The following is a 13,684-nucleotide window of genomic DNA, read 5'->3' as shown; positions in this document are numbered from 1 at the left end:
GTTTTTATACACATTGATAAAATCCCTATAGAGCCTTCTCTTCACAAGGCTAAACAACCCCAACTCTCTCAGCCTCACTCTCTCAGCCTCTCCTCATATGAGAGGTGCTGCAACCCCTAATCATCTTTCTAGTCTTTTGCTAGACCTGCTCCAGTATGTCCATGTCCCTCGTACTGGGGAGCCCAGAATTGGGCAGAGTACTCCAGATGTGACCTCACCACGGCTGAGCAGAGGGGAAGGATCACCCCTCTCAAGCTGCTGGCAGCACTCTGCCTCATGCAGCCAAGGATGCTGCTGGTCGTCTTTGCTGCAAGGGTGCCTTGCTGGCTCATGGTCAAATTGTCCACCAGGACCCCCAGGTCCTTTTCTGCAAAGCTGCTTCCCAACTGGTGGACTCCTACCCTGTACTGGTGCATGGGATTATTTCTCCCCGGTTTCCCTTTGTTGAACATCATGAGATTCCTGTCTGCCAATTTTTCCATCCTGTCAACGTTGCTCTGAATGGTAACACAACCATCTGGTCTGTATGTCTTTCTTCCCAGTTTTGTATCATCTTGCAAACCTGCTGCTGATGCCCTCTGTGCCATCATTCAGGTCATTAATGAAGACGTTAAACAGTATTGGACCCAGTATTGACTTCTGGGGCATACCACTAGTGACTGGCCCCCAGCTGGACTTTGTGCCACTGCTTGCAACTCTTTGAGCGTGACAGATCAGCCAACTTTCAGTCCACATCTCTGTCCACTTATAAAGCCTGTATTTCATCAGCTGGTGTATGAGGATGTTATGGGAGACAGTGTCATAGCCCTTGTGAAAGTCAAGATAAGCAATATCCACTGCTCTCCCCTCATTGACTGAGACAGTCATCTCATTGTAGAAGGCTATTGGGTTGGTAAGGCATGACCTGCCTCCTGTAAATCCATGCTGACTACTCCCGGTCACCTTCTTGTCCTTATTATGTTTGGAAATGGCTTCCAGGAGTATTTGCTCCATCACCTTCACAGGGAAGGAGGTGAGGCTGGCCCGTCTGTAGTTCCCTGGATCCTCCTCCTTGTCTGTCCTGAAGATAGGAGTAACATTTGCTTTCTTCCCGTCCTCAGGAACACCCCTCCAGTTGCCATGACCTTTCGAAGATAATTGAGAATGGTCACACAGCGGCATTGGCCAGCTCCTTCGGCACTTGTGGGTGCATCCATCAGGTCGCATGGACTTGTGTATGTCCAGTTTGTTGCCTTACCTGACCCACCTCATTGTGTCAGACTTTCCCACAAGTCTCAGGGACCTGGGGTTCCTGAAGGCAGGTCGTAGCAGTAACGGCTGAAGGGAAGAAGGCATTGTGTACCATGGCCGTTGTCACCAGGTCACCTCAAACCCCTTCAAAAACTGAATCCAGTTTCACTGAGCCATCCAGTGTTTGCTTTCTTTCACGTTTTACTGTGGTGGTAGGTGTTAGAAATGGATACTACAGGCAGTTCTGTATATTGCGGGGGGTCTAATTATTTTCTCACCTAAGACCTTCGAATACTAAAGAATTTATCACAAAGTTCTAGAAAAGACACTAACATTTTCATAATCACATGGCAATGGCTCTACTGCTTGAGAATAGCAATCTGTCTAGTGCAGTATTCTGTCTTCAGTAATGCATAACACTGGATCCTTTGGAGGAAGGAACAAGAAATCAAAGTCAATCATTCCTTACCAACCATCTGTAAAGTGGTTTTTTTTCCTAGTGCTCATTAGTCCTGACGCATAAAACTTAGACCCATCAAATTTAGTTAATTAACTATGAATATTCTTGTTAGATAGGATTAAATTTTTATTAAATAATTCTTTAAAAACCTTTCCAATTTCTTGGTATCAATAATATCTAGAGGCAGTGACTTCCACTGTTTCACTTTTTTCTTTTTCATTGAAAACAGCATTCCTTGTATACTCATTATTCTTTTTAGTTTTATCAACTATCCTCTTCTTTTTTGTATAATATGAATAAGACCATCTGATTCACCTTTTCCTATTCCATTTACTGTTTCTCTTTCTCTCTTTCACCCAGTGTATTCAGTACCTCTTTTCCAAATTAAATGATGCCGTTCTGTCTTCATATATCTGTCTTTCCATGTCCCTGATCAGTTTTAGCCATGTGTCTCTGCTTGCCCCTCTCCTTACAAACACATTGATTAATACTTGATAAGGAAACATACTGATTCTACAAATGCAGATTGATCTAAACCTCTAAGTTATTTTTCTGTGTAGATATATGTATCCTTCAAGTTCTCACACTGTGTTGTATTTACATGAAGGAGTTTAGGAGTTATAATCCCAATTTTTAACAAAAAGCATTTCAAATGTTGTTTATGTGCTCATAAATCCTCCATGTGTCTAAACTACTTATAGGCTGTTATAGGACTAGCTGCCTACTGATGCAGAAAAAGCATGTCTGTTGCTTAGTTTCTAAGGTGCCAGACTGATTTTGGGCTAAGTGCGGGAAAAGCAAAAAATAAGGAAGACAACTGAGATTTAAACTAAAAGGGGAAACCTCATACACAGGAAATCTTGGAATCAAGTCTTTATTTGTGCATATGCTTTGTATTTTTAGAAAATTAGATTGTAGTTGTTATATTTCTTCCAGTAGTGTAACTTTTTATAAATGGTACTAAAACTGATATTTTTGGTTGTTAAATACCTGACTGTGTTTGGATTTTATTATGGTAGAAAATTAAGGGAACAGATACTGTCTCTCTTACTCAAAAAATACTTTTTTTTCTGTTGCAGTGTAAGACCTGCTCAGAGCCAAAACAAATGACCAGTTCCTCTGCTATCTATAACAATCCTAACCTAATCAAACCAATTCCAGTGAAGCCTAGTGAAAATCAGCATCAACGAATATCTCAGCAAGGCAAGGTAAAATGTTTTGCTTGTGTTCTGACTAGTGCTGTAGCCCAGTAGCCATTTAGGAATGCTTCTTTAGGTCAGAAGGTCAGTGCAAGTATTTGATGTGGAACTACGATAAGGAATTATTTTAATGCAAAACTATCTATTTGTAAAAGACAACCCTCCCCATACCACATGGTGTGGAAGCATTAAAATTACAGGCATACTATGCTGATGCAACAAAGAAATACTGGTCTTTCAATTTTGGATGCTGCTTTGGTGCCAGGCCAGTCTAGTCAATCCCTGGACCAGTTTGTTTTGTGTTCTTTTTCTTCAAGTGAATTTAGTTAATCTAGATACAGAAAAGTCTTTTGATATATCTTCAAGCTACATTGCGTTGCAAAATCCTAAAAACTGAATGCAGTCAGCCCTGACAGGGAGATGTACAAGAAGTGGCACACCTTCACAAAAGAAGAGAAAGTTTCTGTATCTTATTAATATTGTAGTAATGGCTGAAAGGGAAGATGCTCTTTCATGGTATTTAAAGTGAAGCTGCTGCTGTCTCTCAGATTCACGGGTTTTCTCCCAAATCAGCAGCTAGACAACTGTTTCCTTGCCCTTCCTGTGTGGCAATTATTAAGACTTTTCTTGGGAGAAAAGATCAAAGCCTCGTTTTCTCAGCTATTGCTTGAATACTGCTGGCTAAATTTTGTTGCCACTTAATGTGACTTAGCATGCAAAAGAGAACTATGTTTTCTTTTTTTCTTCTTCCCGTCACAGAATGTGGATCCTGAACCACAACACTTGTCTCTGACAGCACTGTTTGGAAAACAAGAAAAGCCAGATGTCTCAGAACCACATAATAAACAACATCAAGAGAATCTTCCCGTTAGGCAGGGGGTGGTACGTTCATTGTCTTATGAAGAACCTAGCAGACATTCACCCTCTGCAGAGAAACAGCTTTGCCCAGCTATTCAGAAGCTTATGGTGCGTGGGACAGACCTTCATCCACTTGCCGAGTTTCCTGAGAACCGACTCTGTGAAAACGGCAATATCCACCCCGTGGGTGAGACTTTCACAGGACTCTTCCAACCTGTGACTGCTCATGGCATTGCAACATCTCATGTAGTCCAGGATACTGCTGGCACTCAGAGCTTGTTACAGAAATTACAGGGTCAGTCAGGATCAGTCCCTAAAATGGACCCCAGTGCAACCGGACCTGTAAGCTCAACAGTTTCTGTCTTCAGCAGGACTCCTGCTGCTGTTGGAGCACCAGCAGCACAGATTAATAGTCTGACCCAGCGACCTTTGGTATATTTCAATGGTTCCCTGCCAGGCCAGACTTTGGAGTCTCAGACAGTTGATAAAGAACAGTCCAAACTTCCTAGACAGCCACTTTCTCTCTCTGGCAATCAAGCAAGCAATTCTGGGGTGATTTCACCTCAAGAGTTACTGAAAAAACTCCAAATAGTGCAACAAGAACAACAATTGCATGTATCCAGCAGACCAACCTTGGCAGCTAAGTTTCCTGTTCTTATGCAGAATGCCAATACACTGAAACCACTGGATTCCTGGATAGACAAAGCACCAGGTGCAGAAAAACAGAGCTCTCTCTTTCAGGTAAATAAGTAACTTCAGAATTAAAAAAAAAAAAAAAAAAAAAAAAAAAGTAGTAGTTTGGCTGTCTTTTGAACTTGGAGTTTTGTAAGGGTAGTCCCTGTTTCTTTTTGGCCAATATCTTCCTGTATTGCTATCTTACACACATCATTCATTTTACAGGTAATAATTTTATAGCAACATCAAATAAGTTCTTTTTTGCCAAGCTGTGATGTTGTAAATACTGAAAGGTGAATCTCTTGCACATCAATAGTGACCAAAATGAGGTCATAGTTTTTTTCAGGTGCACTTTAAAAATTCACCTCATTTTCAATTGCCATACTTGTTCTCAGGCTATAGTGACTATTCACTGGTTATTGGATATAATGTTTGGGTTTAGTAATTTTTTTCTTATAAAATTATTTCTAACTTTCCATGGTTGCAGGTATGCATTCCTGTGCATGCCAGTTGGATGCTAAAACTTCAGGTCACTTAGTTTCTAACAGCAATTTCTTAAGTATTTGTACATTGCTGAATTAATTATCTTGTAACATAACTGCTACTCCTAGCTATTCAGTAGTTATTTTTTTATTTGCTATATATTATTTTGAAAGGTTGCCCAGTGCCTGAATATCTTCAAAAGAACAAAACCTGCATTCTGGTGATTGACTAAAAGCCAGATTGTATCTTAGAAAATTCAAGAAACGTCAAGAAATTGTGTGCACCTCATGAGTAAATCTTTCTGTCCTTCCAAAGAGCCTCATGTGCAATTACAAAATGCCCCCTCCTAGACAACTACTGTCTTTATTAATAAACTTCATTCTCCGTAGGAGGTGTTATATTTGAATGTCTTCCAATGTCCTGTCTTGGAATGAGCATCTAAGCCCCTTTTAACTCCCCTTATTGTGGACAGGCTATCCCCAAGACCCGTATTGTGCTGGTGTCTAGAAGTCACTTATCCAAGTAATAAAAGATTCACCTTTCCAGTGTAAAGTTTAAAAGCTGCTTTAATCTATTGCAACTTCTGAAAAAGCTGAATGAAAGACTACAAAATGTTTCAGCATGCTGCAGAAATCCTCCTTATTGTAGAAAGTTGCTCTATACCTGAAGAGACTGAAATGGCCATTTAACAATTAAAGGCCACATCTGTCACTAACACTGACAGGTCAAGATTTCTAATTCTGTGAGAGAGATCAGAAGAAGATGAATACAATATAGGAAATAGCCATCTTTATTTTTATTCTTTAATCAAAGCAGCATGACTTTGAACCTGTGTGAAACAGTTTTTGGTGGATTAGTCACTCAAATTATTCAGGAGCAGTTGCTTACAGATGGGTATCTGACTTTTCAGTGGAGTACTAATGAATAAAAAGAGGATCCAGAGTTGCAATAATTTACTTGGTTTCACTGGGAATGGAGATTGCTTGCTATAAAAGAAAGAAATTGTCTGGTTCACCAGGAAATGTACAGATAGCATGGAGACATGAGCCATTCCTACTTAGAAGGTAAAAGTGAAATGAGGCAAGTGCCAACCTCTGTGTTATAAGCCAGTGCACACTAATAAACAGTGGCAAAAATACTGAGGTATTTTTGAATGAAAGACTGGTACTGATGCTGAAAAGGCTTTCTTTGTGTATATGTGTAAAAGAAAATGATGCTAACAGTTGCAATATGGAAAGAGAATGAAATATGGAAAGGGAATCATAATTTCAGTTATTTTACTGCAAGGGTACAAATAGAACAATGGCTTGAGAAAAGAAAAAATACTGTAAGAAGTCTCATTCACTAGGATTATTGCTGCAAGTTTGCCTTTTAAAAAACAAACAGAAAAAAGGCAAGTAAGAAGACTCTTGATCTTACTTTACATGGCTGAGACCAGACCAAGAAGATTCAGCCTGGCTAAGAGCAGCTTTACTGACTGACACAGCCACAGCTGTTATCAAAACAGTATTAGATGCAGTTCTTTTGACATATTCAGTATTGTTTATAAGACTTAATATAAAAATGATGCAAGTGTGATTAATTGTAGTTTAGGGCACCTAAAGCTTTGCAGTGTGGAAGGCATGGCCTCTTTCACATGCAGCAGACTGCCAAAAAAAAGCCTAAAAATGAAGGAATGAGTCTTTCTTCTACAGAATGCCATGATTTAGCCAAATTAACTATTCCTACTCTTGAAAAATTTTGAAAGATAAATATCTAAAACAACCTTTAAAACCATCATTGATCCTTCTATAATCACAACCTTGCTGTAGACCACAGGCTTAAGTGCTGCCCTGCCTGCAGACAGACATCTTGAGTGAAATTGAATTGGCACAAATATATCTGCACATGCTTATGCAAAATTGATTAAAGCAGAGCCTGACAACAAATGCAGCAAAAGGTTTGTTCTCTATAATTATTTATCTTTTGGTATTGCATCTTTTACTATAATTCAGTGTACAGAAAAAGCAAATTCTAAAAAGTCTAACAGGAATAGAAGGGTACCTGGACAGTGTCTTTGTTGTTGGAAAAATCATTTTAAAGGAACACCCCAAATCCTTCAGCAATACTAAGAAAGTGGAAGCTATAGTCTTTTCCACAATTGACACATTACAAGCCCAAATTTAAATTGGCTTCTGCTGCATCTCCATATGGTGTAAGAGCTGTGATCTCCCACGTGGAAAGGAAGAGACCAGTCGCCAAAATAGAATTTTAGCAAAAGCTAAAGAATAATACTCGGAAGCATTCAGTCTGGTGCCAGCCCTATTCTGAGAAGTATTCCTTATGCAGACAATGAGCAACATGTGCTTAAACTGCAATAAAAAAGCATTAATCTGCATTAGGCTTTAAAACATGGGCTTAGAATTAGGCATGAGTTGTCCTGATACATGTGTGCTTAAGTGTTTATGTTAATCAGAATTATGGTTTTAAAAGCGCTTAAAATAACCTTGACACAAATTTGTCTTTTCTTTTTTAAAAGGCCACTTACTTTGCAGGCCATTTATCTCTTTTCTTAGAGCATTTTCCATCAGAAATACATTTTGTACATCATATGTTGTTTCTACTGAATTTGTGTGGGGTACATGGTAGCTTTGGTGGGAGAGTCGCATCATTACCTATAGATTATTTTGACTGCAGCTTCAGCATGAGATTGTAAAGATGCACAGCAGGAAGGCAAGTAGTAAGTTAAACTTGTTGTAGAAAATTATGTAAGATTGTGCTGTTAAACATCAATTAAAATTTTGTGAATTAAACTTGGAAAGACGAAGCAATGTTAGCATCAGCATTGTAGCCAGCTGTATTTTAACAGCAACTGTCTTTTAAAGTTCCTGAACCATTCTTAGATTAAATGTTCTTAGTTCTAAATAATGCTCACTAAAAACAGCTGGAGGCCCACAACATCCACTCCACTAGAGAAGCAGTTGATGCATGTGGAATTGTGCACATTTAGGGAGCAGCGGTGGTTGCCAATCTGCATTACAGGAGAGCCAGTGCATTTCTTGGTTCATGGTGTGTTGTGAATTTATCAGCTATCATGTCATCTAAGTGCCACCAGGAGTGCAGAATACCAAAAAGAGATATATTAGTGAGATCTTCCTACAGAGACGGAATATTACATGTTGCAGAAATCACCTTGCACATATTTCATTGTTCATATTTCATTACTGTGCAACTGATGCTAGACTCCTGCTCTGTTATTAGTGATTCAGAGGTTTAGGTGTTGACCTGATAAAGCTGGAGATAATTCAGGAGAGCTTGGATGAACAAGCAACTCAAGATAGATTCTTTGAGAAAGTTGTTGTTGAGTAGTGTCTCGGAAGGGTTACTGTGTCCTTGTGAGAAATTACTCAAAGCTGAAAGATTAGCCCAAAGGCTACATGTCCCTAGTAAGTATTTTCAGTGCTTTCAGCAAAGCATGGTACTATAGGAATTCCAGTAGTAGTGCCAAGATCAGCGTCCAGATTTTCTGATGGGACTCTCATGCCAGTGATTGAAGATTATCTAAACAAAATTTAAACTGAAAATCCCCCCTTACATTTTGAAAAGAAACTGTTCTGTTTATGTAAAAGTTTGCAAAATGGCAGAAGCTTTGAGCACAAGTGTTAACAAAAAATACATTTTAAAGTTTTCACACAGAAACAAATACTGTGTGCTGAAAAATGATACGTATATTTTCTATTCTTGTTTTGAGACAACAAAGTGTGTTGCAGTAACTTGTAGATATTAGCTGTGTCACCAGTAGATGGCAGTATTGCTTACGACATTTAGCTTCCATATGCTTGGCAAGTCCTAACAAACAACTGTTCTATCCATGAAAAACAAATAATTTTTCAGATATCTGCTAAACCACAACATGTGTATCTGTTTGACAGTAGTAATTATATATTATTAAGAGCGTAGTTTATCTCAGGTTTTGTTTGTGTCAGACTAGAGCAAAATGTCTTTTGATTTCTAAGCACATGTCATTTAGGTCTTCGGCATGTGCTTTCTCAGGTTCAGCTGTGCTGGTGGGACAGTTTCTCTCCTCCAACTGCTCACCACCATTCCTTTACTGGAGGTTCCTACCCTTGCTGAGAAATTTGTATAAGCATTCATTAAATCACTTTAGGAAAAATCAGCTGGTTTAAGCTAACTTGGCCAATTTTGCTTGAGGTAAATTAAAGGCAAGTCACTTGAGCTGCATGGCTGAGTAGAACAGAAGTGCTGTGATCAGTGCCTGGAGGCAGTGAATCTTCCACAGGCACGTTTGGAGGAGTACATCTGTCCAGAGCCTTAGTGTCTCACTCCAGAGAGCTATGGCACTTTGGACATACATTGGTTCTTTTCTAAAATGAGCTTTCTTTTCCACACATAGGTGTACATATAAATGTACTACCTTGCTGCTTGAAGGAAACCTAGAGTGAGTTAAGAATACCTTAACTCATTCAGGAGAATTGTAACACAGACTCAATTTCTGTTATGATTATGTGTCATGGGGTAGAAGAAAAGCTGTAGGTGGAGAGTTGTTTAAAAGTAGTACTCTAGCTTTGAGAAACAAAAAACAATATTTACCTAAAAAGTGTTATTACTGGGAGATTTTTGCATAAAGTGTGTATGGCATGCTTTCTAATATCCACAAGTCTTTCCTGTCCCCTAGTCTTTCTGCTTTCTTAAATTTAGTATAAACCAGCATGAGAGCTTGATCCTTTTTCATTCTTTATATTTCTCTTCATATGGTGCTATGACTAACAATACTCAGAAATGTCTTGAGCAAAACAATTGTAAGTAGGGGTAAGACAAGCTGCAAAAATATGAGTTTTCTTTAATAAACTTCATGGTTTTGCACAGCTAGGAGATAAACCTCAGCTTTATTTTCTTATTTAATTTTACTTAATTTCACTTAAATGTAACCCAAGACTCAGACAAAATGAAATGATTCCGTAGCCTTTGACCTTTGCACAGTAGCAGTAAGTCACGTTCCAGTCCCAAATGAAGGAGCTGGAGTGGGCTCATACTAATTCTTTTTATGTTTTATGTAGTTAAAGAAATGTCTTTTTGTGTAGTTAAAGAACTACAGAAGCGTCTATATTTTACTTTTCTTTGAGGGCCTTTTTTGGTTTTGTGAACTGAATGTGAGCTAGCTGATTATGGGTATCTTCTACTTCTGATGATGCCACCAGCTTGCTGTGGCTCTTTGGATAAGTCATGTAATCTCCGTATCCCTTCCACCCCCCCTTATGTAAAATGAGGATATAAAAGTAAAAAAGGATATAAAAGTTAAAAAGTAAAATGAGGATATTTAAAGAAGTTTGGAAGTTGTTACTGGAAAATACTTTCTGGTATTAGGTATAAAGTACTAGTTTTCAATAACTGCATTTGCATGTAAGCAAGTATATTCTCAAAGATGGGACTTAAGGAGTGTACCTGGGTAGATAACTTCACTATTGTATTCCCAGAGTGTTGCTATTTAATAAGAGTCTACTTTCTGTAATAAAATGCTCTAGTACTCAGATTATTTTCCTATCAGCCAGACTTAATCACCTTTGAACCTATTACTGCATTCTCAAGTTGGATGGAAGGCCTTTTAGTTTGGAAGTAGATTATATAAGTGGTCCTGAATGGGAGTTTCACTTGTGTAGACTCTGATTTGCAGCAGTTTGTGTACCTCCTGTCAAAACTGCAGTTTGCAGTTTTCACCATCTTTATTCCCATATAAATAATTAGATAGGTTGTTTAATTGATGACTTTATTTTCATATCGACAGGTAATCTCACCTCAGCGTATTCCTGCCACTGTGACTCCTACCTTGTTGATGTCCCCAATGGTGTTCACTCAGTCCACACCTGCTGCACCAAAAGCAAATGAAAGTGGGCGGTTAGCACCAGCAACCCAAGAACCTGCTGCTAGCTCTGCTAGCCTTCTCCTGCCACTGCAAACCCCAGAGCCATCTGTGGTCAATAGCAACTCCATGACGAAGATGCAGCTGCAGGAAACACTTTTACACTTGATTCAGGTAGAGTGTCAAGACTATTCCTACTTTCCTTAAAGCCCTTATTCCTGTTTTGGTTTAAATACCTATGCACCTAGTTGGTTATACCCATCTGTCTAGAGCCTATATGAATCATTAAAATGCATGTTGAAGTTGTGCTACTTATGGCTGTACACTGAGGGAGCACTACATCATAGACCAGGAAGATGATAGCCTCTCTCTGCAAACTGCTGGCTTAACTGCATTTTGATTAATGCATGTAGTTCTGTGTTCAGGAAAGATGATAAATTTGAAGGGAGAGAACAAAGATGATTGAAGGCTTCAGAAGATTGGCCTATGAGCCAGAAAGATATTTATTGTATCTTTAGCTAAGGATAAATAATGGGTGATAATCCTAGCTGCCAAATATTTTCAGAGATGCATGTTAACAGTAAGAGGAAGCTAGATGGGAAATTAAAATTGCAGAACGAATGTGAGCAACATTAAAATATGGGTTAGATAACCTAAAAAATATACTAGTTCAGTCCATTCAATGCAGTTCTCTAGTTTGAGCGCTAAAATTCTTGTTGCTGCAGTTACTCAGATTTAAATGTGACAGAGCATTAAGAGTGTTATATGAGAGACAATTGTACCTATACAATGTACAGACTGTGTACCTGTATGACTTTGAAATAAAAATAAAAGTTATTATTGGAGTGTTGAAGTGACTCATTTAAAATTCAGTTTAAATTATAGACCCAGAAGGACAAGAGTATATTTAATAAATGAGAGGCTTTTCTCATTTTTCCCTGTATTTTTAGTTTGGGATTGAAAGAGAAAAATACCACATTGTCTTGTCTTTACATACTTGGAATATCTGGATAGTAGGAAAGACATATATTAAGTTAAAAAGAAAACTAGTCAAGGAAAATTGGATTTTAACCTCTGAAACTATACTCGCAAAATGTGCATTTGACCCTGCTATTCTTGGTGGTAGAAAGGGTTAAATGAGTTGCCTGGAAATTATTTACTGTTTAATACTGTGATACTGACTGCCAATTTCTCACCTGTTATGTTCCGGTTTGTAACTGCAATCTCAGATGCTTCTGATTTTCCTCAAGGAATATCCTGATTTTAATTATCTTCATATATTCATGTGAGCTACTTACAACATTCTTTCTTAATTTGAGTTGACCAGTTCTTGCAAAATGATCTTCAGAAGGAAAAAGTTAAATGAGCATCAGAGCAAAAGGAGCAGCATCAGTTAGGAGCATAAAATCTAAAAGAGCTAAACAAGATGCAAGGATTTACCCAGGTAGGATTTAGTACAGGATCAAAAAACAGGGTGTTCCACTGTTCCTTCAGACATCCTTGGCATTATTATTGAAGTAATGGAGGAAACTACTTAAAGAAACCCCTAGGTTAATGAGAACAAAGGGAAGAAGTTACAGGGATGTATCATTACTACAATATCCTATAAGAATAGTTTACTCAAGTTAAATCCACCGTGAGTCTGGAAAATCTGCTTTCTGTGTATTCATTACTTCTTACAGAGATACAGTCATGTTTGCCACAGTAAAATTTATATTCTCATATTCTTATATACCAAAATTCTTGCAGGGCTACTAGCAAGACTTGGAAGTAATGTATATTTTTGGTAATGTAAATAAGCCTTTCTATACCTGGCTTTTTAAGATAGAAAAAGGTTGAAAAATATTTGTTCCATGTAATGGAAAGGACTTTTAATCTTTAATGAAGAACCTCTATCTTGCAGTAACCATTATCTGTTTTGTTTTTCAGAATGATGACAACTTCTTAAATATTATTTATGAAGCATATCTCTTCAGTGTGAGAAAAGCGGCAATGAAAAAGTCTATGTGAAAGATGATTTTTAAATTAAATTTCTATGACTTCCTGAATCCAGGGGAAAAGTTTCAAATTTTTCAAGTAATGTTATGTTTAAAAGCTTCTGCCTTTAAAAAAATTAAACTGAAATGAATGGTCTTTAGGCACTTTGCATAGACTTAGATTTTGCTTATTGGCAAGTACATGATGTACTGAGAAAGAGGTGGGCAGGAACGGATTGTGCCTTCAGGGAGGGGAGTGTCACGATACTGAAGACTTAATCACAAAATATCATAAATTATTTTTCTTATGTGGGCCCATGCTTAGGATTGTTTTTCCTGCATAAAGACTCTGTTCTCAGAGTTCAGTTTCCTTTTTCAATTTTACTGTGGTTATTCATCGACTAGGTATTTCACATGGATTTTCTCTGAGAGAGATGTCATATGCAACTTTCAAAATGCACGATACCCATTTCTGACCACATGGTGGCAATGTTGGACTATTTTTAGCCCTGTGAAAATATTGGAGAAATTTTGAAACTGAAAGTCTTAAGTAGACTTCCATCACCTTATTTAGCTGTCTGCAAAGCAATTTAGAAACTATTTAGAAGAAATGTCATGACTTTCCCCGAAATTTTTGTAGAAAAATCTTTTTCTATTTTAACAGGAATATTTTTAGCTGGTTGTAGAAATGGGACTCTGGGAGGCCTTTGATGAATTGGGGCGGGGGGGGGTTGTTTGTGATTATTGCTATCAGCATAGCTTCAGGTGGCACTGGATTCATGTTTCTATTCTTCCAGATCGAGTCTGCATTACTATATGTACAACTTTGTTAAGAGGGAGGCTACCTGGTATAAAAGTCCTATTTTTTTTTCAGTGTGTTCATGGAGCACAGTGATTTCATTGATCCATTTCTACAATAGAAAATAAAATGGACTTATCTCTACTA

The 13,684-nt window shown here is 38.0% G+C and overlaps 1 protein-coding gene across 1 annotated transcript in view; it reads left to right on the top strand.

The window, feature by feature from the left end:
- The window catches only part of DCP1B (decapping mRNA 1B), a 46,229-nt gene extending 32,545 nt beyond the window's left edge, over positions 1–13,684 (top strand). The window contains exons 6-9 of the mRNA XM_026116989.2: positions 2,770–2,898; positions 3,649–4,488; positions 10,688–10,936; positions 12,692–13,684. Coding sequence (XP_025972774.1) covers positions 2,770–2,898; positions 3,649–4,488; positions 10,688–10,936; positions 12,692–12,772 — 1,299 coding nt within the window. The 3' untranslated portion in view covers positions 12,773–13,684. The remainder of the gene's footprint in view (positions 1–2,769; positions 2,899–3,648; positions 4,489–10,687; positions 10,937–12,691) is intronic.

This window comes from Dromaius novaehollandiae, chromosome 1, assembly GCF_036370855.1.
Source record: "Dromaius novaehollandiae isolate bDroNov1 chromosome 1, bDroNov1.hap1, whole genome shotgun sequence".
NCBI lineage: Eukaryota > Metazoa > Chordata > Aves > Casuariiformes > Dromaiidae > Dromaius > Dromaius novaehollandiae.
Note: the sequence above shows the minus strand (reverse complement) of the source record. Positions and strands in the feature narration are given on the sequence as shown.